At 37.6% G+C, this 27,546-nt stretch overlaps 1 protein-coding gene across 1 annotated transcript in view; it reads left to right on the plus strand.

The window, feature by feature from the left end:
• LOC133617721 (bone morphogenetic protein receptor type-2-like) overlaps positions 1-27,546 on the plus strand; it is a 98,246-nt gene that overhangs the window by 29,422 nt on the left and 41,278 nt on the right. Inside the window, exons 2-3 of the mRNA XM_061977888.1 lie at positions 15,560-15,745; positions 18,467-18,646. Of these exons, the coding sequence (XP_061833872.1) occupies positions 15,560-15,745; positions 18,467-18,646 (366 nt within the window). The remainder of the gene's footprint in view (positions 1-15,559; positions 15,746-18,466; positions 18,647-27,546) is intronic.

Consider the following 27,546-nt stretch of genomic DNA (forward strand, 5'->3'; position numbering starts at 1 on the left):
GCAGATTACAAGCTGGACGTAGTGAAATATGCACCAGAAAACGGTAATCGAGCAGCAGAAAGAATGGACGCTAGCGGGGCGCATACCAGGAGCGACACCGAGGAGGAAGATTTCATGGGATTTAGCGATCGGGAGTGACAGATTGTTTGGTAAACGTATAGCATGTTCTATATGTTATAGTTATTTGAATGACTCTTGTCATGATGTGTTGGTTAACATACCAGGCACGTTCTCAGTTGGGTTATTTGTGCATCATATAACGTACACTTATTCAGCCTGTTGTTCACTATTCTTTATTTATTTTAAATTGCCTTTCAAATGTCTATTCTTGGTGTTGGATTTTATCAAATAAATTTCCCCCAAAAATGCGACTTATACTCCAGTGCGACGTATATATGTTTTTTTTCTTCTTTATTGTGCATTTTCAGCCGGTGCGACGTATGCTCCGGAGCGACTTATAGTCCGAAAAATACGGTATATATACAGGTAAAAGCCAGTAAATTAGAATATTTTGAAAAACTTGATTTATTTCAGTAATTGCATTCAAAAGGTGTAACTTGTACATTATATTTATTCATTGCACACAGACTGATGCATTCAAATGTTTATTTCATTTAATTTTGATGATTTGAAGTGGCAACAAATGAAAATCCAAAATTCCGTGTGTCACAAAATTAGAATATTACTTAAGGCTAATACAAAAAAGGGATTTTTTGAAATGTTGGCCAACTGAAAAGTATGAAAATGAAAAATATGAGCATGTGCAATACTTGGTTGGAGCTCCTTTTGCCTCAATTACTGCGTTAATGCGGCGTGGCATGGAGTCGATGAGTTTCTGGCACTGCTCAGGTGTTATGAGAGCCCAGGTTGCTCTGATAGTGGCCTTCAACTCTTCTGCGTTTTTGGGTCTGGCATTCTGCATCTTCCTTTTCACAATAACCCACAGATTTTCTATGGGGCTAAGGTCAGGGGAGTTGGCGGGCCAATTTAGAACAGAAATACCATGGTCCGTAAACCAGGCACGGGTAGATTTTGCGCTGTGTGCAGGCGCCAAGTCCTGTTGGAACTTGAAATCTCCATCTCCATAGAGCAGGTCAGCAGCAGGAAGCATGAAGTGCTCTAAAACTTGCTGGTAGACGGCTGCGTTGACCCTGGATCTCAGGAAACAGAGTGGACCGACACCAGCAGATGACATGGCACCCCAAACCATCACTGATGGTGGAAACTTTACACTAGACTTCAGGCAACGTGGATCCTGTGCCTCTCCTGTCTTCCTCCAGACTCTGGGACCTCGATTTCCAAAGGAAATGCAAAAATTTGCATGGTTGGGTGATGGTTTGGGGTGCCATGTCATCTGCTGGTGTCGGTCCACTCTGTTTCCTGAGATCCAGGGTCAACGCAGCCGTCTACCAGCAAGTTTTAGAGCACTTCATGCTTCCTGCTGCTGACCTGCTCTATGGAGATGGAGATTTCAAGTTCCAACAGGACTTGGCGCCTGCACACAGCGCAAAATCTACCCGTGCCTGGTTTACAGACCATGGTATTTCTGTTCTAAATTGGCCCGCCAACTCCCCTGACCTTAGCCCCATAGAAAATCTGTGGGGTATTGTGAAAAGGAAGATGCAGAATGCCAGACCCAAAAACGCAGAAGAGTTGAAGGCCACTATCAGAGCAACCTGGGCTCTCATAACACCTGAGCAGTGCCAGAAACTCATCGACTCCATGCCACGCCGCATTAACGCAGTAATTGAGGCAAAAGGAGCTCCAACCAAGTATTGAGTATTGTACATGCTCATATTTTTCATTTTCATACTTTTCAGTTGGCCAACATTTCTAAAAATCCCTTTTTTGTATTAGCCTTAAGTAATATTCTAATTTTGTGACACACGGAATTTTGGATTTTCATTTGTTGCCACTTCAAATCATCAAAATTAAATGAAATAAACATTTGAATGCATCAGTCTGTGTGCAATGAATTAATATAATGTACAAGTTACACCTTTTGAATGCAATTACTGAAATAAATCACGTTTTTCAAAATATTCTAATTTACTGGCTTTTACCTGTATATGTATGTATATATCTATGTATGTATATATATCTGTATGTATGTATGTGTATATATATATATATGTATGTATGTGTGTGTATATATATATATGTATATATGTGTGTGTATATATATATATATATATATATATATATATATATATGTTTATATGTGTGTATTTGTATATATATGTATGTGTGTATATGTATGTGTATATGTATATATATACCGTATTTTCCGCACTATAAGGCGCACCTAAAAACCACAATTTTTCTCAAAAGCTGACAGTGCGCCTAATAACCCGGTGCGCTTTATTACGATTCATTTTCATAAAGTTTCGGTCTCGCAACTTCGGTAAACAGCCGCCATCTTTTTTCCCGGTAGAACAGGAAGCGCTTCTTCTTCTACGCAAGCAACCGCCAAGGAAAGCACCCGCCCCCATAGAACAGGAAGCGCTTCACCCGCCCCCATAGAAAAGGAAGCGCTTCACCCGCCCCCGGAAGAAGAAGAAAAAACGCGCGGATATCACCGTACGTTTCATTTCCTGTTTACATCTGTAAAGACCACAAAATGGCTCCTAATAAGCGATCCGGTTCATAAAAAGACGCAATCTCTCCATCCGCACACGGATTACTACCGTATTTCACAGCAACTGATATTCCTGTGAACCGCACTGTGGAACGGGAGCACGTACGGTGAATATTCGCACCACAGGGAATGAAGTCATCCTTCACTGTGGTTCTAGCTTGCCATGCTAACTTCCACTCATGGTGATATTCAAAAGGAAGACCTTGCCAAAAGAGACCTTTCCAGCCGGCGTCATCATAAAAGCTAACTCGAAGGGATGGATGGATGAAGAAAAGATGAGCGAGTGGTTAAGGGAAGTTTACGCGAAGAGGCCGGGTGGCTTTTTTCACACAGCTCCGAAGGCGAACACACCTTCACTAAGACGGGCAGACAGCCTCGGACGACATACGCCAACATTTGCCAGTGGATCGTAAATGCTTGGGCAGATATTTCGGTCACAACTGTGGTCCGAGCTTTCCGGAAGGCAGGATTCACAGAACAACAGCGACACTGACTCCCGATGACTTCTACGAGACGGAACCGGCCATTTTGGATCCCGTATTCGCCCAACTTTTCAATTCGGACACCGAAGACGAAGAATTCGAAGGATTTACGAATGAAGAATAACTTCAGAAGGTGAGCGCTATGTTTATTTTGTGTGTTGTGACATTAACGTTAAAGCAACATTATGTTGCTATTGTTCTACACCATTTTGAATTTTACTATGTTTGTGATTGCACATTTGCGTACATTTTGGGACAGAGTTGTTAGAACGCTGGTTTTCAATATATTATTAAAGTTTGACTGAACTATCTGACTGTTTTTTTGACATTCACTTTAGCGCAGCGTTTTTTTGACATTCACTTTAGCGCAGCATAGGCGCGGCTTTTAGTCCGGGGCGGCTTATTGGTGGACAAAATTATGAAATATGTAATTCATAGAAGGTGCGGCTAATAATCCGGTGCGCCTTATAGTGCGGAAAATACGGTATATATATATAATGTATATAAGCGTGTATATGTATATATGTATGTATGTATGTGTATATAAATATATATATATATACATATATATATATATATATATATATATATATATATACTGTATATATATATGTATTTATATAATGTGTGTGTATGTATGTATGTATGTATATGTATATACACACACATATATATATATATATTTATATATATATATATATATATATATATATCTATATCGTATTTTTCGGAGTATAAGTCGCACCGGCTGAAAATGCATAATAAAGAAGGGAAAAAACATATATAAGTCGCACTGGGGTATAAGTCGCATTTTATGGGGACATTTATTTGATAAAACCCAACACCAAGAATAGACATTTGAAAGGCAATTTAAAATAAATAAAGAATAGTGAACAACAGGCTGAATAAGTGTACGTTATATGACGCATAAATAACCAACTGAGAACGTGCCTGGTATGTTAACGTAACATATCATGGTAAGAGTCATTCAAATAACTATAACATATAGAACATGCTATATGTTTACCAAACAATCTGTCACTCCTAATCGCTAAATCCGATGAAATCTTTTACGTCTAGTCTCTTACGTGAATGAGCTAAATAATATTATTTGATATTTTACGGTAATGTGTTCATAATTTCACATATAAATCGCTCCTGAGTATAAGTCGCAACCCCGGCCAAACTATGAAAAAAACTGTGACTTATAGTCCGAAATGGTAAATGGTAAATGGGTTGTACTTGTATAGCGCTTTTCTACCTTTTTTTTTAAGGAACTCAAAGCGCTTTGACACTATTTCCACATTCACCCATTCTCACACACACACACACACATTCACACACTGATGGCGGGAGCTGCCATGCACGGCGCTAACCAGGCCCATCAGGAGCAAGGGTGAAGTGTCTTGCTCAAAGACACAACGGACGTGACTAGGATGGTAGAAGGTGGGGATTGAACCAGTAACCCTCAGATTGCTGGCACGGCCACTCTCCCAACTTCGCCACGCCAAAATACGGTATATATACATACATACATACATATACATACAATGTGTGTAAATATATATGTATATATTAGTTAGGGCTCGGTATCATGAGCATTTTCCCAAATCGATTCGATTTTGATTCAACAGGTTCTAAATCGATGAACCACAATTCGATTCACTTCAATCTGCATTGGAAATGTTTCAAATCTGTCACAAAAAACAGATGTACTTTTTTTTCCAAAAAAATGTATTTTTTTAATCAGAAAGGTAGGGATGTACCAATCGATGGGTATGGGACGATTTTCTTGAAAGTATGTGATTAGCCGTTGCCGATTAATGCCTTTTGATGGCGATTACAAAAAGTGATCATCCCTAGCTGGCAAGCGGTTATCAGCTAATTATGTGTCTCCATACACAATGTGGAGCAGCTCCCCTAAACTAGTAACAAGTACCTACATTACGGCAAATAAACTGTATTTCCTCGTATTTTACGTATCAGTATAGGATGAGGCTAAACATGTTACACTCCAAGAGAAAGCCAGTATAAGGCCTGCGAATAGCTCAGCTAATGTAGTTTTAAACAACACCAATAAATAAGTGCTTAGTAAAGTTTAAGAAGTCTAGATAGAACCAAGTTGCAATATAATTTAGTTGACTATTAACAGAAAATTAACGAGTACATTAATTAGTGTCTAAATAGAGAATAATATAACTTTTGGTGTGTCAGCATTGTTGTAGTCAGTACACAACACGTAAGAGGAGTTGGGATTCGATTCGGATTAATCCATAAATTGTCCGTGTTGATATTAGTATTTCACTATATGATTGATACTAGACTGATCAGATCATGACTTTTTTACTTTTTTTTGTTATTGTTTACAGACTCAGGAAATAATGCCCTGGACACAGGAGAGCAAAACCCAAACGGTTTAAATGAGTAGCATACAGTAGTTTTTGCTTTTGTTTGGTTATTGTGTAGTATTGAGTTAGTTTTTACCCAAATAATTGTACGTAATACAAAAGGATAAGGAACTAATTATAAATAATGTGTTGATATTGTTAAACTGTCAATTGCACTCGCCATTAAGGAATTAAATGTACAGTTAATACATGTGATTGGTATCGGCCAATCTCACTCATGGATGATCGGAATATCCCAAAAGAAAGAAATTCCGAGTGAAAGTGTATTTGTATTGTAACATCCCATTATTGCAAATTGCTTTAAGGCAGTGTTTCCCCAAGTGGTCTGTGTGTGGCAATGACATAACTCGCCCATTGAATTTTCATATACCATCATAGAAAATGAGAAACGCTATTGAATTCAATAGAGAACTTGGCGCAAATTATGAAGTTGGCGTCCTCTTCGCTCTCCACTTCTACCTCGCAGCTCATTGTAGACTTTGTTAACAAGAGTCTTCAATAAAGGTGAAAGTGATTTAAAATATTCATTTACCCATTATGACTCAGAACACTAATGAAAACCAAAGTACCACTACAGTACATGAGAATCAGATTTATTGGCCAAGTATGTTTAAACACACAAGGAATTTGACTTGGTACTGTAGACTGTGCTTTCTTTGTTCAATGCAAGAAAGAAAGAAATAAGCAATAATTGGATTGGTTTCAGCATGTATAATGCACAGAATGTATCGTAGTAGTCCCGACTCCCTCGTATCCGTCAGTTTTTTTTATATAGGGCCCTTTGTGGTAAAATGTCAAAAAAGACACTCTGGGGTTATTTAATTGATTTGAGTGTGTCTGGATATTTTTGCTTGGAAAAGGTTTGGTTACAAATTAGTAAAACTTGAATTACCATATCGCAATTAAGATTCTAATCCCAAAAAATATAGGGTTTATTTAAAATATTGGATTTCAAAAGGTTGAAACACACTAGGTTCAAAGGTCTTCAAGTGAAAGAGTGTTGAGTATTATGGGAATGCTTTTCACTCTTGTTTCATAATTCTTTAGAAGCATTTTTTAATCAACCATCTAAACTTTCAAGCATGTTTTGTGCTTTACCATTGGAAAACTAACATTTTTAATGGCCCTATGATTATTACCTTGGATGTTTCATTCTCCACGAAAGGGTTTTGTATTGTCTGCTTGTCTTGAATATACTGTAAGGTCCAGAAAACAACACATTTTGCATTTCTCCAACTAAGCCAGATTTAATCTGTTGGTTTTTTTTAGTTATGAGGTTGGTTGGAGGGGGCGCTGAGGGCCGGAGGAGGAGGGTTTTGGGGGTGGGTTCAGGGATAAATGGTCGAGCAGGCCGTGAGTATTAGCAAATATCTGGGCCATGGGTAAACACGAAGAAGTGCCCGCCATCGTCCAATGAGCATGCTTGCAACTACTCCCAAGCCTCTTGTGTTTTTTTTCCGTGTGTCACGCTTCACTGGGCTAGCCTGGATGCTCTAACCCAGCAGAGCAGTGGAAGCAGAGTTCAAAACTCTCCACAGCCAAAAGAGGAACAGAGTCCACCACGGCCAATCAAAGAGAAAACTTTGGGATTGGCACCCAACCAAAAATGCCCTTAAGAGACTGAAAGAATTTAGTCTAAGAACCAACCACAATGAAGCATACCAATAGCCTCTTTCACACATAAACCCTGCAAAATGGTTGCACCAGTGCAGTAACAGTAGAACCTGCATTTATTCATTTATTATGTGTAACACGACTGAATCTATCACCAAGTTTCAAGGGTGCTTCACAGCAAATGTCTACTAAAAACCACACAATGGATAGATGCTCATCTGATCATTTAAGCCAAAAACATTCAACGTACTGAGACATTGCCATAAGCACAAATGTGTTTACGTGACCCAGTATCCTGCAATTGGATAAATACAGTTGCAGTTTTGAATGTCATATTAAGTATGTGCTTTTAAGTTGTTTTATTTAATACAATGTACAAAGACGTTGGAAAACAATAATTGGCTGCACTAGTTTGAAAACATTCTCTGTATGTCCTACAGAGCTACCTTTTTAATTCGTAATTTGTCTAAAAGGTCAGACAAAGACTTAATCGTACAAACACAGAATCAATTTTCCCCACAAAAATAATGCAAATCTAATTAACCCATTCCAGAGACCAAAAATATTAACACATTTACAGCGAAAAATTATAGTTTTACATGTGTAAACCGATGCAAAATATCTACATTTAAATTAAGAGTGAAATTGATAAATTAGCATTTAACGTCACGTTTACCGTATTTTCCGCACTATAAGGAGCACCGGATTATAAGGCGCACCTTCAATGAATGGCATATTTCAAAACTTTGTTCATATATAAGGCCCGAAATGTGTTTGTCATTCTTGTTTGGTGTGGATTCACAGTGTGGCGTATATTTCTAACAGTGTTAAAGTTGTTTATACGGCCACCCTCAGTGTAACCTGTATTGCTGTTGATCAAGTATGCATTGCATTCACTTGTGTGTGCGTGCAGAAGCCGCACATATTATGTGACGGGGCCAGCACTTGTTGGACTGGATGAAAAGCGGACGTGGCGATTTTCGGGAGGGCCACTGAAATTTGGGAGTCTCCCGGTAGGGTTGGCAAGTATGAGAATTAGCGGTGAATGCAGTGTTACCGTGGCACCGGCACTGTATATAATCGGCGGGCCAGCTCTAGTGTTAATTTGATATCGCCTCAAGGGCCAAGTGAAATTACACGGCGGGCCAATTTTGGCCCGCGGGCCAGAGTTTGACACCCATGCTTTAGGGAATCAAATACTTGCAAAAATGTACTCCAACGTTAAGCTCAAACATTAAGGCAAAATTAAATCTCCTGTCTTAAATATTCAAGTCCATCAACAGATAGTAAAGTTGTGTACTGAAAGAGGAAGTTTAGGATGAAGGGTTGGCAGAGATGACTTCTTCCTCAAGACCTTCGTAACCTTCCAGATCATCTTTTAACAAAATTGTAGCATTGTATGCAAATAAATAGTTAAGTATATAGACTCATTAGCAGGCATGTCCAAACTTTTTCCATTGAGGGCCACAGACAGAAAAAAGAATGTGGTGGCTATTTTTATATTTTTTACTTTCAAAATTGATCCAATATATTGATTTTTTAAAAGAAAACAACAACCTTAATATCAGTTTTTTGTTATTAGTGTCAACATTTAAACTATTTTTAATTTCATTACTGCTGTTAACTCTTTCATTCCACTTTTTATGTTTTTGTCGTTTTTTTTACTGAAAGTATTTTAAAATGTGTCCCCGAGCCACACTTTGGACACCTCTGCTCTATAGTTTAGTAGGTAGATGAACAAAGGCGGGCACCACATCCTTAGTGACGTGTAGGGCGACAACTTTTGCTCTTTTTTTAATTAAACATTAAATGATTCCACCACAGTAAGTTGCTTTTTAGCTGTATTTCATTTTTTTGTAGAGATGGGGAATCTCGCTATTCGATTACGATTCAAGGGCTACGATTCGATAAGTCAATCAATTTTACAGACCATAATTTTTACATTGTATATTACTATTATATAATATATTGTAAATTGTTATTATGCATTTTAAATGTATTACATTTAAATAATAATAATTAAATGCATTGTATTTAATTAATAATGGCTACTGACCTATGCAGTATTGTGTCATTTCCAGTTTTTCGATATGATATGCACACAGCACATATTAGGGCTGCCACTAACGATTATTTTGATAGTCGAATAGTCAACGATTATCTTAAGGATTAGTCGACTAATCAGCTAATAAACGTACACATTTAATGGCTCTAATTTTCTATAGACTTCTAAATACAGCTTAAGATATTTTAGGCATGTGCTTACGAAAAACCAAAGATGACTAATTAGTTCATAAATATGTATTAATACGGTTTGTGCTGCTCATTCAGCTGTTACAAAAATTTAAATTATTATTAACATGATTGTCCATTTAAGAGAAAGGAAAATCAAAGTGCTAAAAAAAACTATTAACCTGGTTGAGGTATTAAAAAAACATTAAATTAGCAGCAATGAAAACAAACAACACAAAATCTAACTTCCTCGAAAAGAAAATAATTTGGTGATGTTTAAAAAGCTGCACAGTGGTATATTGATTATTGATTAATGTGTAGAATTCTATGTTTGATTAATTCCTAAAATGTTGTCTATTTAATAGATATGCCAGAAGCTTGGGGATGCCTGGTCCAGGTGAAACATTTTTATGGGACATTTATCCAAAAAATATTTTACGTATATATATTTATACATCACAAGTGTTGAGGAAATATGAGACAAGACCCCGGAACAGTCCCACTTGTCAAATGACACAAATTAGATTAAGTAAAGCCTGATTAAACTGCCATGGTTTGTGCTCCATTACATGTTGTAATAATTGACCTGCATGTTAAACAAGGATTTCCTGAGGCCGTCATGTCCTCTTTTAGCCATAGTTGTTGTCTTCGTTTTTGTAATGCATAGTATAACGTCCTCTCTTTTACAATGATCGTGTCTGTTTAATATTGTTATACAGTTTGCTCCAACATGCTTTAATGGACTGAGATCTGAAAGATGCTCTACAAAGTGTGAATGTAGACCAGGTAATTGCTGGTGTTGCTTTCAAAGATAGACAGTCCAAACAAAACTGAATATGGTAGAAAGATGCGGCAGTTTGGAATTTCTGTAAAACCGTTTGTGCCCAACAAAGTCAGTCCGTCTCTGGGTGTGGTCAGCAGCTCTGCACTTCCTTCTATTGTTCGTGTATGTTTCCTCCAATGCAACTTGTGTTTACCACTGCTCCCTCTTACAGGACCTTTCCAGTAATTCCAAACAAAGTATTAAAGGAAGGAAACATTTTTGTGTAAACTGCTGTTGTCTGGGCTGCCAAAATCATGAGTATTTGTACTATTCATGGATACAAAAGCTGCAATGGAAAATCACTCAGGTATATAACTACACAAGTTAGTGACTGTTTTAAATGTAAGAAAAAATAAATCATAATATGACCGCTTTTAAAATTAATGTTTAAATGTAATCTCAGATGTCAAACCAATATCTATATTTGGAGAGATGAGTGTATCATCAAACCCCTAAGAAAGACACTTCTCAAAATTAAGTTAAGAAGAAACAAAGCCAACACGGGTTTTGCGGGATTTCAGGAGTATAGTTTATTATAGTATATAGTTTGCTTGGGTAATTACAGCTGCAACTAACAATTATTTTGATAGTCAATTAGTCAACGATTATCTTAACAATTAGTCGACTAATTAGATAATGAAGCATACACACATTTAATGGCTAAAATGTTTCTATCAACTTCTAAATGCAGCTTGAGTTATTTTAGGCATGTGCTTACTAACAACAAAGATGGCCAATTCATTCATCAATATTTATTTATACTGGACCTGCTGCTTCATTCAGCTGTTATACATTTTATTGACTAAAAAATGTTGTCCGTTTAAAAGAAAAAGAAAGTAAAGGCAAAGTACTAAAAAACAATTAACCTTGTTTATGTATTTAAAAAAAATGTTGAGTAATTATTCGAATGTTGGCTAATTAATAGATTGTATGTTTAATCTTATAATACCTCTGCATTGGAGCCTGTCTGTGTGTGTGTGTGTGTGCGTGTATGTGTGTGTGTTCACGTGCAGTTTGCGTTTGTTAAAGTGCCTCTTTTTTACAGCATTGCATATAGACTCAATGTGTAGATTTCTATATTTGATTAATTCTTAAAATGTTGGCTATTTAATAGATTGTATGTTTAATCTTATGATACCTCCGCATTGGTGCCTGTCTGTCTCTCTCTGTGTTTGTGTGCGTGTGTTCACAAGTGCACGCGCATTTCTGAAAGTGCCTTTTTTTTACCACTTTGCAAATAGACTCAATGTGTAGAATTCTATATGTGGTTGTTTCTTAAAATGTTGGCTATTTAATAGATTGTATGTTAATCTTATGATACCTCTGCATTGGTGCCTTTCCGTCTCTGTCGGCTTGTTTGTGCGCGTGCGGTTTGCGTTTGTTAAAGTGCATTTTTTTCGGCGTTGCAAATTGATACTGCTTTAAAACATACTTGAATTAATGTCGAGAAAGTTTAGCTAGCTGACTTCAGCTAAAATGATAGTTATTTTTCACACAACTTCGCCTCACTCTTGTTCGCAAGCTAGCAAGGTAGAAGTTAACACTCTTACCGATGTTGAGACCGCATCCTCCCTCCAGACATACGACATCATGCCTCTACTTTAAATGCTTGTGTATAACAGATGTACTGCCATAAATACAAGGTCCGCTTTTGCAAAATGAGCAAAATATTCATGTTTTTAACAAGAACAAAGGAAATATTCGCAAACTTTACATGTTAGCACTAGCGTTCTTTTTGCGAGTCTACCGCTTCCGCACAGAAAAACATGAGTGATGACGTCACGACTATTGTTGACAACAAATTTTATTGTTGACATTTGTCGACAATGTAGACTTATCATTTCAGCCTTAATCCCGATACTTGAGCCACGATGCAACACAGTATATTGTAGGGGTGTAACGGTACGCGTATTGGTATTGAACCGTTTCGGTACGAGGGTTCCGGTTCGGGGGTTCCGGTTCGGTTTGGAGGTGTACCGATTGAGTTTCCACACGGACATATTAAGTAGCGTAACGCACGTTGTGTAAACAATGCACACCGAGGCACAACACACTGTGTTGGGCCTCAGTGTGCATTGTTTACTCAAAATGACGGACATTTGAGGCATTTAAGATACTTCGCCCTGACAGATCCGCAAAAGAGGACATGTCCGGTGAAAAGAGGACGTATGGTCAGTCTATCGTAGCCCATTAGCTGCTAGCATGCCACCAACGAGTTTGAGTTAGGATTGCGTGTATTTTCAATGTACGTTCAGGGTTAAGAAGGGGTTAAAAACAAAACAAATTGTGCGCGCAGCAGCATTCGTGATGGAGGGGCAGAGACAGAGAGAGCGAGAGAGTTATGACGCATACGTCGCCAGGCTCTGCTTTTTATCCATAGATTTATCAGATATAATTTGTTATTATCTATAGCAGGGGTGTCAAAAGTGTGCCCCGGAGGCCATTTGCGGCCCACAGCTAATGTTTTAAAGGCCCACGGCAATTTCTAAAAATACTATTAAAATAAACAAAAATATAACAAAAGTGAAATAAAAAAGCTTAAAGGTAAAATGTCATTTAGAAAAAGTTGCAATGTTGACTAATAAAACAAAGCTGTTTTTTTTTTTTTTTTCAAACTGTCATTGCTCAAAACATAATATTGAATCAAAATCAATGTATTATGAATTATTGACCTATCCAAGGTTCCGATTACTTCACATCAAATATTCCACTAAGAAAAATATTTTTGGTGGAAGATTTAGCAAATTTGGTAAATAAATAACCCAAAAATTTATATTTTGTTGTTTTCTTACCGTACCGAAAATGAACCGAACCGTGACCTCTAAACCGAGGTACGTACCGAACCGAAATTTTTGTGTACCGTTACACCCCTAGTATATTGTGATATTGCAATATTTTACACTACATAGTTCACTAATGCAGCTTAAACTGAAGCTGTTTGAAAAGAGACTAAAAATGTACTTTCGTGAAATTATATGATGAATGTTAGTGAAATATACATTTAGTTCAATCCTGTCCTGTCCCACTCCAACAGGAAAAAATCTTGTCCTATCCTATTCTTGGTAAAACTCCCATCCCGCTTTCATTCAGAATTAATCTTGCTCCTGTACCGCTCCCATATTTCTTCCTCATAGCCTTTCACATTTGAAATTAAGTTTATATTCTCCCCATTTCTTCTTTGATTTCTGTGTATTCTCCCCATTTCTTCTTTGATTTCTGTGTTTGTCTGCTCCTTCACAATCGAGTCTTATTACAATTTTATATTTAGGATTTCCCTGATTGTTCTGTGGGTTTGACGCATTTGTAAAACGATACCAAACTGCCGAAACCAGATGTTGTGATGATGTACTGTAAGCAGGAAGCATGCGCTTGTCTACAGTGGAGGCAACATGTCTCCAGTGTGGACGAACAGTTCAATATACAGAATGTGAAAAAGACCCGCAGACAGCAATCTACAAAACAATCTTCTGCGAAGACGTTCTCCATGGCTGGTATAATCACCTGGAATGCAAACATTCTGATCGACATTCTGATTATTTAACACCGCACAGAAAAGGAAAGCAACCCCGAGCGCGTCCGTCTGTGGTGCTATTCAGTATTTTGCTTGTACATTATTTTTATTCTATATTGTTGTAATACCAGTGGTAAATACGTACTCACATAATTTAAAGATTGTTTTATTCTTGGAAAGATAAATATTAATTTATGCCATTGCAATTCTTTGATTTTAGTGAGGTTGATACACAGTCATAGCCATAAATGCAATGGTAATAATATTTGGCATGATAATTTCTTTCCGTTTTTGGACGAGTATTTTCATATTGGTGCATACCTAGTTTTTTTACCACATCTATTTCTCTGTTGGTATTTACTCCCTCCGATACTGTTCTTCAAATTCTGGTAGGAAGCAGCGGCCTGTGGGCCGTGTTGTTATTTTGGCTTATATGGGTTTGTATAGGGCAGCACGGTGGATGAGGGGTTAGTGCGTCTGCCTCACAATACGAAGGTCCTGAGTAGTCGTGAGTTCAATCCCGGCCTCGGGATCTTTCTGTGTGGAGTTTGCATGTCCTCCCCGTGACTGCGTGGGTTCCCTCCGGGTTCTCCGGCTTCCTCCCATCTCCAAAGACATGCACATGGGGATAGGTTGATTGGCAACACTAAAATTGGCCCTAGTGTGTGAATGTGAGTGTGAATGTTGTTTGTCTATCTGTGTTGGCCCTGCGATGAGGTGGCGACTTGTCCAGGGTGTACACCGCCTTCCGCCCGATTGTAGCTGAGATAAGCTCCAGCGACCCCGAAGGGAATAAGCGGTAGAAAATGGATGGATGGATGGGTTTATATAGACTTATGTGGGCTGATTGAAAGAAAATTTACAAAATTGTGGCTCCTGTTCTGTCCCCTTGTTCCTATTGATTGGTCAGAGCTCCCATCTGCTCCTGTTAAACTGTTTATTTCGTACTGTCCAAATCACTTCGGTAATAGTAAAGTTGACTCCCATGTCGCAGGATGAACAAATGTCAGCTTAGACGGAACTTTATTGATCTCTTGGGCATTTTAGGGAAATGAAGATGCAAGCGTTAGCAAATGGATGGATGGAAGATGTATCGGTCGTATATAGCCCAATTCATACACACATGCGCGCCCAAATGTAACTGTAGAGGAGTAACCACTACCATGTGTGTGCGGTTGTTTCTGCCTCCTTTAACCCGCAAACCTATGGAAACACTGCACTGTAAACAAGAGGGACTTTAGTCTGTGTGTTGAGCATCTCCTTACATTGTCATAATTGAATGATACTGTAAAGTCCACTCTGTCTGTGTGCTTTCTTGAAGTGTTTGGCTTGAGTTTACAAGTGAACTGGCTTTTCTTCTTTTTTTATTGATTTTTGGCTTGCAGGCAGCAACAGTCTTTGCACATACTTTTTATTTGGCATCTCATTTCTGACAATTCTTATAAAGCAGACATCACTATGTGCATTGTTTGCTAAAGAGCTGATCAGAATGAAGATTGCATTAGGTTATAAAACATGAATATGCTTGTGACTTAGAATCAAATGTTAAAGAGTGAAGTGAATTGTGAAGTGAATTATATTTATATAGCGCTTTTCTCTAGTGACTCATAGCGCTTTACATAGTGAAACCCAATTTTTAAGTTACATTTAAACCAGTGTGGGTAAAGTGTCTTGCCCAAGGACACAACGGCAGTGACTAGGATGGCGGAAGCGGGGATCGAACCTGGAACCCTTAAGTTGCTGGCACGGCCACTCTACCAACCGAGCTATACCGCCCAGAGCAATGAGCAATGCAGGATTGTAGCATGAATGTGACTGACCTAACTCACAAGCCGTCTGTATGTTTTTCAGCGGCACAGGGCGAGGAGAGAGAGTGTGCCTTCACGGACCAGCTGCAACAGTGGAAGGTGGAACGAATGGCAGGGGGAGAGGGCCGGGTCTCCCCCGAAAACACCTCCATCCGATGTGCCAAGGGCAGCCACTGCTTTGGCCTTTGGGAGAAAAGTCTTCCTGGTGAAGTGCGACTTGTCAAACAAGGTAGTACACCTCAGTTATATTAGCCTACCTACCAAGTTAACATAAAGTACACAATGGCTGTCTCCTTGGCAGATTAATACGACATGGTTGCAGTGGTTCACTTCAGGTTGTTTTCAAGCCTAAAATGGCACAGTATCCAAATCATTCCTCAATCATTTGGGGGGGAGTTGAATCTAACATCTGCCAATGTGACTGACATTGACTGATTTCCTAGTTTTTAGTTTTAATGAATTTCAAAAAGCTCTGAAAAATAAATGATTGTTTTTACATTGTCATTATGAGGTATATTGTGTGTAGAATTTTGAAAACAAAAAATGTGTTCCATTTTGGAATAAGGCTCTAACACAGGGAGGTCAAACCTGCAGTTTGAGAACGGGTTTAATCCAACCCGCGATATGAGTTTGCTAAGTACAACATTTAGCTGCATTTTAGATGAAAGAAACGGCTGTCCTCAATGTGTCCACTGGATGTCGCAATAGAAATTATGTTAGGCAAGCAAATGGTTTATACCGGGGCCAAAAAAACAGTAAAGCAGAGCTGCGGCTCCTCCCCTTCGACCCAAATGAAACGTAAAACATGCCGTATTACGTCTTCTGCTTCGAACACATCGTGCTTTGACGTCCTCATTTTTACAAATGTCTCTGTCAAAATAGAGAAAAGTAAACGCAAAGTGCAGAGTGTTCCTAGAAAAAGGATCATCCTCTTATTAATTCACAGAAGTGAATGGGAAACCACATATTTTTGTAAGCAAGTTTTCTCTTTAATAAGCATCAATAAAACAAAGCTACGCCCAAGGCTCACGCATAAGCACTTAAATAACATCCTGAAATTGTCTGCCACTAAAGATGTGACATCTGATATTGATGCACTTTGTGAAAGCTAAAATGTCAGGTTATAGGAATAAACTAAACAAATAGTAACCCCACTTAAAATGTTGCATGAGACACTGCACCTTGATATAGTTCTGCGAAAATGATTGTCTTTTGTGAAAATTTAAAGAAACTAAATAATGTGTGATTTACTCCAATACTGTCAGTCTCTTAAGTTTATATGCTTGGTTTGTTGAAATTGTTCATGCATTGCAAAGCTTTTATTTTTATATCAATACACAGTGATGCCTACAAGGCAGAGAGTAACTCAACCCTCTTGAATAGTTGGTTTGTTGAATTAGCACATGATTAATATGTGGAAATGACAAATAAGGTGTTTGATAGCTAGAGGAGTTTTTATTTATTTTGTAGTTTCTTCAATCCCAGATAAACTGTGACTAAGAGCTGGACGATTTTGGCAGAAATATTAATCACGATTAATTACACGATTATTGATTACTCTGAACTTGTTTTTATTTATTGTACCACCAAAACTCAACTTTAAAAATAGTTTAAAAAATGTATATAAATTAGTAGCGAATAAACCACAACAAATACAATAATAGTAATAATACATATAAATAACAATAATAAACCAAAAAAACAATACAATTCTTATTTTTTTCTTTTTTTTATTGTTTTTAATTCCGTTTTTTACCTTTTACGTTTATTTTTCCACCATAGATGGTGTTTTTTGTGTCAAATTTTTTTTTAGAAAATGTTTCCTAATTACAGTGAATGCACAAATCTTCACATTTATTGGTGTAATACATCTTTGGACAATTTTTACCAATATTTTAGGTCAAAGCATAATTGTGTAAATGTATCAATAAGTGCTTTAAGTACCGCACATTATGTATGTGAAAGTTACTTTTTGAAAGCTTTAGACCGGATGTGGCGCACCAGGCTAATATTGTAAATGGGAGGAAGTGTGCTGTGCTGCTGTTCTCAGCTTAACGAGCAAAGAAAGGACTTTAGGCTGTAAAAAAAAAAAACGCAATAAAGTCACAATTATGTCAATTTCCCGGATATCATTTTGTGTTTATCAGCGGATTCCGTTTTATTGGCCAATTATGTGACTTTGTCACATAATTCGCGGAAATCATATGCCTTACTTTTTATTGTTGGGTTTAGTGATTATTTATTAGCGCTGTGTCAAATAAAAAGTAGTAATCATGATGAGAGCCCAAACTTCGAGTAGACGTTGTCTTTTTTTCACTCATACGCTCACTCATCCGTTTCACCATCACAAACTACGGAATTTGCATGCACGTTGCGCAGCCCATTAAAGGTTTTTTTTTTTTTATTATATTATATTTTTATGATCGTGAGAAGCCTTAATCGAAATCGCAATCAAAATTTGATTAATTGTCCAGCCCTATTGTGACTTACAGTTTAATGGCTTTGTACATACACTGAAATGAAGTGTAAATGAATGCGTTCTTCATGATGTTTTTGAAACTGCACCAAGTTTTTTCTCTGAATTTTCAACTAGCTTGAAGGTTTTTTTTAAGATGATTATTTGTGATATGTAAATTTTCAGAATGTGCTTGTTGTATTTTGGGCCAAAGTAAAACAAAGAAAACAATATGTATTTGTCGTAGTTGTATTAATAAGGTATTGTGCCATGATTCTACCAGTCCAGCCCACGTGGGAATAGAATATCCTCCATGTGCCCCCTAAAATGAGTTTGACACCCCTGCTCTACATAATAAAATGTGGAAAAAGTGAAGCACTGTGAATACTTTCCGGATGCACTGTCATTTAAATAAAAAACATTGTAATTTGCACCAAAATTCTGTCTTTGTAATTTCGCAATCCCTCTATTGTTTTTGTTTCCAACTCTGATCAGGTTGCTGGACCCACCTTGGAGACCACCAAGATTGTCGCGATGACCGCTGCGTGGTGACCAACCTGCCTCCACAGATCCAAAACGGGACATACCACTTTTGCTGCTGTGGCAGTGACATGTGCAATGTCAACTTCACAGAGGATTTTTTGACACCCAGCCCCACTACTGCGCAGCCCATCTGTACGTGAGCATGCACTTATACACACTTACTGACACAATAACTATATACAATACACTACCCCACACCCCACATTTAATTATAATTTGACATGCTGACACCAATCCACTGTTTGTTAACATACAGGGAATCTCATTTATGTCCATATGACAATTGGTCATACAACTAACCAAGTCCTGGTCTGCAATGTTCTTATTATTAAAAAGTGCCCTCTGAAACAACTTCAAAACCATCCGTTTTATATACACGCTGCAAGTAAATCTATAGTGTATTGTTATGAACAGACACGTTCATAACAATATGTAATATTTACAATATTTACCATATTTTGGACATTTGTAGCAATACTGGAACTTCTTTCCTCAGCGCATTTATTTCCGTTTCCATACCAAGGCACCTCCGACTTCTGGCAACAAATGTGTGTCCATACTTCTGGAAACAAATGCGAGTGTGTTCCAATCATGGCAGACTTGGTACCAGACAACAAAGACGGCTATTTTTTGGGCAAATGAGGATTTACAACCTTATATTTTTGAAGCTGAATATACAGAGGATGAATTGCTGCTTATAGAAGCGAACATGAACAGAGGGTGAAACGTTGGAGCAAATGGAAGCACAGCAGAGAGAGTGAGTCACGCCGCAAATGTGGAACTTTGAGCCAACCTATGCCGATATACTGTAAATGAATTGCTTACCCAAATCAACTGGAATTGTCCCTAGCCAGCTTGACCAAATGAACAACTGTCCATGGAGGTAGTCACTATAATACTGATCATGATACAAGCACATCACCGTACAACTACAGTACATACGTTGTTGAGCTAGCTGTGTACAAACAAATCATGAAATAACACTTTACAAATACTGTAATATGATTGTTCGTGTGTTTCAGTCAGTACAGATTGGTGTCCTATCGCATTGTTTTGTGCATTACAAACTCATAAGTCATTCAGTTGTTGACATAGTAGCTAGCTTACCTCTTGCCGCAGCTAGTTTATGGCTAATGCAGTAGCATGGCAGTGTATTACTACGGAAGCAAAACAGTTTTTCAGTGTTCGCTCTTACAATAACAATTAGGGGTGTGGAAATAATTCGATTCGAATTCGAATCGCGATTCTCACGTTGTGCGATTCAGAATCGATTCTCATTTTTTTTAAATCGATTGTTTTGTTTTGTTTTTGTTTTTTTATTTAAAAAGTTATTATTTTTATTTTTTTTTCAGAATCGATTCTCATTTTTTTTAAATCGATTGTTTTGTTTTGTTTTTGTTTTTTTATTTAAAAAGTTATTATTATTTTTATTTTTTTTAGTTAATCAATCCAACAAAACAATACACAGCAATACCATAACAATGCAATCCAATTCCAAAACCTAACCCGGACCCAGCAACACTCAGAACTGCAATAAACAGAGCAATTGAGAGGAGACACAAACACGACACAGAACAAACCAAAAGTAGTGAAACAAAAATTAATATTATCAATAACAGTATCAATATTAGTTACAATTTCAACATAGCAGTGATTAAAAATCCCTCACTGACATTATCATTAGACATTTATAAAAATTAAAAAAAAAGAACAATAGTGTCACAGTGGCTTACACTTGCATCGCATCTCATAAGCTTGACAACACACTGTGTCCAATATTTTCAGAAAGATAAAATAAGTGATATTTTTGGTTCATTTAATAGTTAAAACAAATTTACATTATTGCAATCAGTTGATAAAACATTGTCATTTACAATTATAAAAGCTTTTTACAAAAATCTACTACTCTGCTTGCATGTCAGCAGACTGGGGTAGATCCTGCTGAAATCCTATGTATTGAATGAATAGAGAATCGTTTTGAGTCGGGGGAAAATCGTTTTTGAATCGAGAATCGTGTTGAATTGAAGAAAAATCGATTTTGAATCGAATCGTGACCCCAGGAATCGATATTGAATCGAATCGTGGGACACCCAAAGATTCACAGCCCTAATAACAATGTTGCTACAGCGTGTTTATTATACAGGTTACGGAATGTAAATTAATTATTCTTGGTGAGTTTTAGATGCATTTTTAGATTTTAGATTGCTCCCGTTAGCTGCATTGCTAGTCAACTACAACAAGATGATTATTACAAGTTAAAAGGCAAAAAAATGTGTCTTCTTCTTTCTCATTAGGTTTGTGAACGATGATTATTACAAGTTAAAAGGCAAAAAAATGTGTCTTCTTCTCTCTCATTAGGTTTGTGAACGAAAGGCAAAATTTCAAAACAAAAGTGCAGTTCCTCTTTAAGCAATACAGGAATTAATTTCCTTTGCGCATTTATTTCTGTGTCCATACCAGCACACTTCTGACTTCTGACAACAAATGTTTGTTAATAAAATACTTCTGATTCAGATTCCTACTTCTGGGGAAAAAACGTGTGTGTGTGTGTGTGTGTTCTGAACATGGCAGACTTGTTAACAGACAACAGAGACGACTATTTTTTGACAAATGAGGATTCACAACCTTGTCATTTTAAACCAAAATATTTGGAGCATGAACTGCTGGTTATAGAAGCGAGCACATGAAATGTTTTAGCAGAAGGAAGCTGGGAGAGTGAGGTCGATGTGACTAGACACTGTAATTGTGGAACTTGGAGCCAAGCTTTGCCGACAAATTATTGCGTGCATACCTAAAATTAATTGGAAACGTCCCCGGCCAGCTGAACCAAACAGACAACTGTTCATCGAGTAAGTCACTATAATATTGATCATAATACATGCAGCACATCGCCGTACGACTACAGTACATATGTTGTCGAGCTAGCTGTGTACAAACAAAACATTAAATGTGGGCTATTACTTTACAGATTCTATAATATGTATAAATTCATGTTTTTCAGTCAGTACCAATTTGTGTCCTATTACATTGTGTTGAGCATTACAAACTCGAGCAATTCAGGTGCTGATGCAGAACCTGGCTAACGACTAATGCCTTAGAATGTCGTCGCAAGGCAATGTGTTACTACGCTAGCAAGACAGTTCCTCAAAGTTTGCTCTTATAATAACAATGTCGCTACAGCTTGGTTAATATACAGGTTACGTAACATAAATGAAGTATTTTTGGTGGTTTTTAGATGCATTTTTTTAAAAGTTATTTAGAGGCATAGTGGATTGCTCTTGTTAGCGGCATTGGTAGACACCTATGACAAGCCAATTATTACTAATTAGAATGCACACAAAAAAACAAAAACGTTGTCTCCTGGTCTCTCATAAGGATTGTTAGCGTTAGGCAAAATTCAAAAATGTATTATGGTCGCATTTTACTGTCAATATACACATGAATATGTCCAAGATTTAGTATAGGAAAGATACAGACTCTGTAGACGTTTAGCCTTAGTGTGTTGGGACAGACTTGCAGCCAATGGCGTCTGCTTCCTTTCTCTCGTCTGCCCGCTTAGTCTCCTTATCGCGCCGACAAAACACAGTGAGCCCGTTGATCTTGCTATATCATCTGGAATGTTGTGTTGCTAGGAAAGTCACTCAAAACAGATGGCTCGTGCCGCATGAGAACTAGGAATGGGTACATTTTGTATTTGAACTGATACGGTACCATTTCCTGGTACCTGAAAACAGGGATCTTTAACCATTAGCTGTATTACCCCAAAGTCACGCACAATTAGCAAGGCAGGGCAATGCTGAAGAGTTCAGTATCTGTTTGAAGGGCAATGTACACGTCTATTAAAGTAAACTAAGCACTTATTCTTCTTGTTGTCTCCAGCTACCTTAGCAGTTAGCATGTATACTTGTCGCCTGCTGCTCTCTTGATTGATGTCACATTTAAAAAATTGTTAATCTGTTAAATAATCTTTTTTTAACAGTAGCTGATTAGGGCTGCAAAAATGTATCAATTAAAATCGATTAACCCAATTAGGAAAAAAAAAATATGTAAATTTTGTTGCTTTGATGAATCACTTGAGTTTGCCTAATAAAAATTGATAAAACCTGGAGCTTTAAATACACGGACGTAGTTTCCGCACAGCCGCTGCATTAGAGTGCACATGAAAGTGGTGGTGTGTGGGTGATGTGATCTGTGTGGCAGCGAACAGCTGATATTTTTTTCCTCTTTATTAATGCACACATGTTAAAAGTACAATTTCATTGTTGATGATTTGCATTAATTGAAACAAAGAATGAACAAGGTAAGCAGAATTGTTTTAATTTTAACTTTGTTCCTTATAATACGCACTGAGACTATAAGTGTGTTTTATCTGATTACTTGACTAATCAAACAAAATAATCAGACTACTTAATTACTAAAATAATCCATAGCTGCAGCCCTACTGATAATAACTGGGCTGTCCAGTTGTTAAATATGTTTTCCTTCCAAGTCTTATTTGCAAGCAGGCCAAAAAAAATATTTTTTTCCAGATTTACTTCATACATTTTTGTATAACACAACTTGTATCCCCTTGATGGACACATTGTGTTTCATGTCTACCTTATGAAGTCCAAATTATTTTTTTGTAAAAAAAAAAAGAATACTGAATGAAGCTAAAGGCAAACAGCACTTTTCTTGGAATTGTGCCTATCATTCACAATCATTATGTAAGAGAACACTTTTTAATTTTTTTTAAATGAATTCTGAATAGTAAATTAATGCGATCAAAAGTCAGCTTTCAATGGAGCCTATGGGTGCCGCTCTATTCTGCCTATAACACCCTTAAAAAAAACATCCAAACACCTACTTTAAGATTTTACTGTATATACAAGCTGTAAGTATATATGTAATGTATAACGGGCACATTTATAATAACATTTAATATTTTGCTCATTCTAAGCATAAACAGCGCATTAATTTAAAAAACCCATCACAACGTTTGTTTGTTTTTCCCCCCAACATCATCCCTGATTATTATTCACTGCAGGCTTTATGAGAAACATAATAAAACATCATTTACTATACAATGTCTGCAGTCATTAGGATGCCAACTGAACTAATTGTTATAGTACTGTTTAGATCAGGGGTCTCAGACACGCGTCCCGCGGGCCAATTGCAGCCCGCGAGACGTTATTTTGCGGCCCGCATCTTAATATGAAAATTTTATGTTAGTGCGGCCCGCAAGTTTTATATGAATGGCACTTGACAGCGTCATACATGCCAACCCTCCCGATTTTTCCGGGAGACTCCCGAATTTCAAGGCAACCATTTTCTCGAATGTCTTCACCCAAACAACAATATTAAGGGCGTGCCGTGATGTCACTGCCTTTAGCGGCCTCTACAACCTGAACAAACAGTACAGTCACATGTTGTATTTGGCTTCTGTACAAACACGTAAGTGACTGCAAGACATACTTGATCAACAGCCACACAGGTCACACTGAGGGTGGCCGTATAAACAAGTTTAATACTGTTCCAAATATGCGCCACACTGTGAACCCACACCAAACAAGAATGACAAACAAATTTCGGGAGAACATGCGCACCGTAACACAACATAAGCACAACAGAACAAATACCCAGAACACCTTGCAGCCCTAACTCTTCCGGGCTGCAGTATACACCCCCCTCCCCGGCCGCTCTGTTGATGTAAGTCTTGAATCTAAAACTTGGTAACCTGGGGGTAAAAAAACAATTTAGTCTATTTTTACAATTGCATTACTGAGTCCTGAACAAGCAATAATTATCTCTTACACAAATTGCTGCAATAATGTGAGGCTAAAATAAACCAAAAAATATAAACTGCCTACACCCACACAATCCTGAAAGGCAAAGAAAACAGACTGAAAGTACAATGTTTTTTTTTCTCCTGTAAATACCAGTAGACTTTGTTAAAACAAACTATTTTTCATCATTCACTTTTAGAGCTGACCTTCCTTGTACACATTATCAACATTGAAAACTGACTTTGCACAAACATACATTACAGAGGCCAAATTTTGCACAGCATTATCACTTGCATTTATGGTTTATATGCCATCAGACTTTGCCTCTGGAAAGGAGTCACGCAAAGAAGGAATTTTGTCAGTAGTTCCTTTCCCAAGGTTGAGTAGTAAATTAATTGCAGAGTTTTTGTGACGAGGTGGCAGCAGCTCATCTCCTCACCTACAGTAGTGCGCACGCACACACAAGTACACACACTACTATTCATGTTGCCGCTCTACATTCTTTAAAATGTAGAGCATCTGTACTGTCAGTTGGCGTTCAGGTTTGAGACTAATCAAAAGTGATAGAAATTCACAAATAAAAAAAGTAATGACTAGAAACTCAGATATTGGATTCATCAAAATTGTGCGGTATTCAAATTTATTGTTACTTGCTGAAATTGTGTAATATGTCTAAACAAATCAAGTATGTGTACACATGTCGGCACTATCTACCGGTACCTATTTAAAATCCATCTCCTCGCCTGCAAAGCAATTTATATCTAAGCACCATTGTACCTTGTAAAGAGTTTTATTAACCTAGTAGAATGCTACGTTACTGTGGCAGACTTTTACTTGAGGTTCCAATCATTTTGCAATAGGAGGTGGAGCTTTTCCTTATTAGGCTTCTCCATCAGAACAGTTGGCAACCCTACAAAGCCCGGATTCTGTTCGACGTTGATTTGTTCTTTGCCTCTGTATCTAAGAGCTTCCTCATGTGGGTTTCAGTAGACCTGCTCGATATATAAAGAACCGTGAGAAAACCTATTAAATGAAATTGACTTGAATCGGCTCTACTTGCTGCCACGTACTCTTCGCCATGGAACACGCACATGTTGCAATTTATTTACTGCTAAACCATGAGCAATGGTTTAGCTGCTAAACCATGTTCAACCCCTGACAGAAAAAAAAAAATTTAATTAAAAATAACCTTCTGATGTTTTCGCACTTATTAGCAATGTAACATTTAAGCGTATAGATATTGATTGATTTGTCCATCCATCCATTTTCTACCGCTTTGTGAACTGATTTTTACCATATCGCATAGTTCTATAATGTGCTTATCAGTGATATAATAAAGGTGTGTGTAGATCATTTTAAAACAGTGACTTAAAATTTAAAGCACGAAAAAAGTTTAAAGAACGCAAAATTATGCAGTGAAATTTGACCCTATTGCTTGCTGTAACAGCTTACAAGCTACAGTGTTTACAAGCTGGACGACGATGTGAAGCAGAACAGGTAATGACAATGCTCCGTCCACTCATAGTGTAAGTCCATCAAATGACATTTTGTCACAGGCTAAGCCATCAATGCCAGCGTATCTGATCGCTCACCTGACAATCAACTCATTGCCATGTGATTTTTCGCATCTTTGTGTACTGTACGCCCTTCGCTTGGCTGTCAGTTTGTCTCAGCATGGCAGCAGCTAGCTTTAGTTATTTTCCTAGCTTTACTTATTTTCCTAGCTTCTGGCAATCAGACTCCAAATGTGACTTTTTTTACGAGTGCTGAAACATCTTATCAATTATTATGATTAAAATCGATTATTAAAGTACTGTATTTTTCGGACCATAGGGCACACCGGATGATAAAGCACACTCCCGTGAATGGGTCTATTCAGGTCTATTTTCATGCAAAAGACGCACCGCACTATACAGCGTATTAAAGGGTTCATATTATGATTTTTTTAATATACATTTAAAAAAATATTTTGTGGTCTACCTAACATGTAATGGTGGTTCTTTTGTCAGGAAAATGCATAAATTGTTGTACCAACCATCTTCAGGACCTTCAGGATGTGTCTTATTTACGGGCCTTCACTTCGACAGCGTCTTCTCCCCATCATCTTTGTAGGACCGGTAGTTTTTAGCGCCTCCAAAGCGAGTCTACTGACACACACAAGTTAGAACTAGGGATGTAAATCTCTTTGTGGTGGACGATTCGATTCGCATTGCGACAAATGGGTTACGATGCGATTCAAAAACGATTTATTTATAAAACAGCGATTCGGTTTAGCGTTCATTTTTACACCACAAAATAATATGAGCATTCCTTCCTGTGTATAAGCGCCTCCTCATGTTAGAGGATAAATAGTTAGGACCTTGGCACGAAGCGCTCAGACAACATCTGTCTAATCGAGGCCTATTAGCATGAACTGATGAAAACTACTGGTACTCAAATGAGAGGACAAACGTCTTCCCCAATGATGTTGAAGTTAAAAGGCAAACATATCAAATATATTTATTTTCCACAAGTCAAGTCAGTGTTGTCAGTGACGCCTACGGGGCCTAGCCAATGGCTTGACATGGGGGTGGGACCTCCGGGACAAGAATGAAAAGTGACGTTTGTTGTGGAGGTGAAAGGTTGTTTTGAATGTTGCCGGAAAAGACAGCGGGCACCGAGATTGATCAAAAATAAATATTATCAAAAAAATAGTTTGCAGCACTTTTTACCACAGTGACAGAGCTTGTTTTTGTCTGACGGAGAAGCTACATGTGGCTATCACGTCTATGAGGTATGTGCCAACTCCGTAGTAGTGGTTTTTAGAGTGTCGTTTATTGACTCTGCTCTCTTGTCATAATAATGGAATGTCCTCAAAACTCTAGTTGTGTATTTAGGTTGTTTTACATAAACATAGACCTGGTCTCCCGTGCAGGGATTAAACCCTAGTACTGCATGAAGCAAGACACTCTCTCATTCACTTTTAATGCATACACCTACACACTTGCTATCTCACTAATTGGCAAGATCCTTTTTATTATGTCTTACATGCTGGTAAACCAGGTCCATATAAGGTGGTAATGAAGCGTTCCAAAGTTACAATGCAAACTACCACAGTTCGATTTAGGAGCTGGAAAAAATATCGGTATGGCAATTCAGTGAAACCACGATTTTATCACACTACTCTATTGTACCAAGACTCAAGTATTGTGATATGTGTCGTACCATGAAGTCCTTGCCGATACTCAACCCTAGTTCTATTGTGGTTTGTTTATAAGCGAGGACAAA

The sequence above is a fragment of the Nerophis lumbriciformis genome, linkage group LG01 (genome assembly GCF_033978685.3).
Source record: "Nerophis lumbriciformis linkage group LG01, RoL_Nlum_v2.1, whole genome shotgun sequence".
NCBI classification, from domain to species: Eukaryota; Metazoa; Chordata; class Actinopteri; order Syngnathiformes; family Syngnathidae; genus Nerophis; species Nerophis lumbriciformis.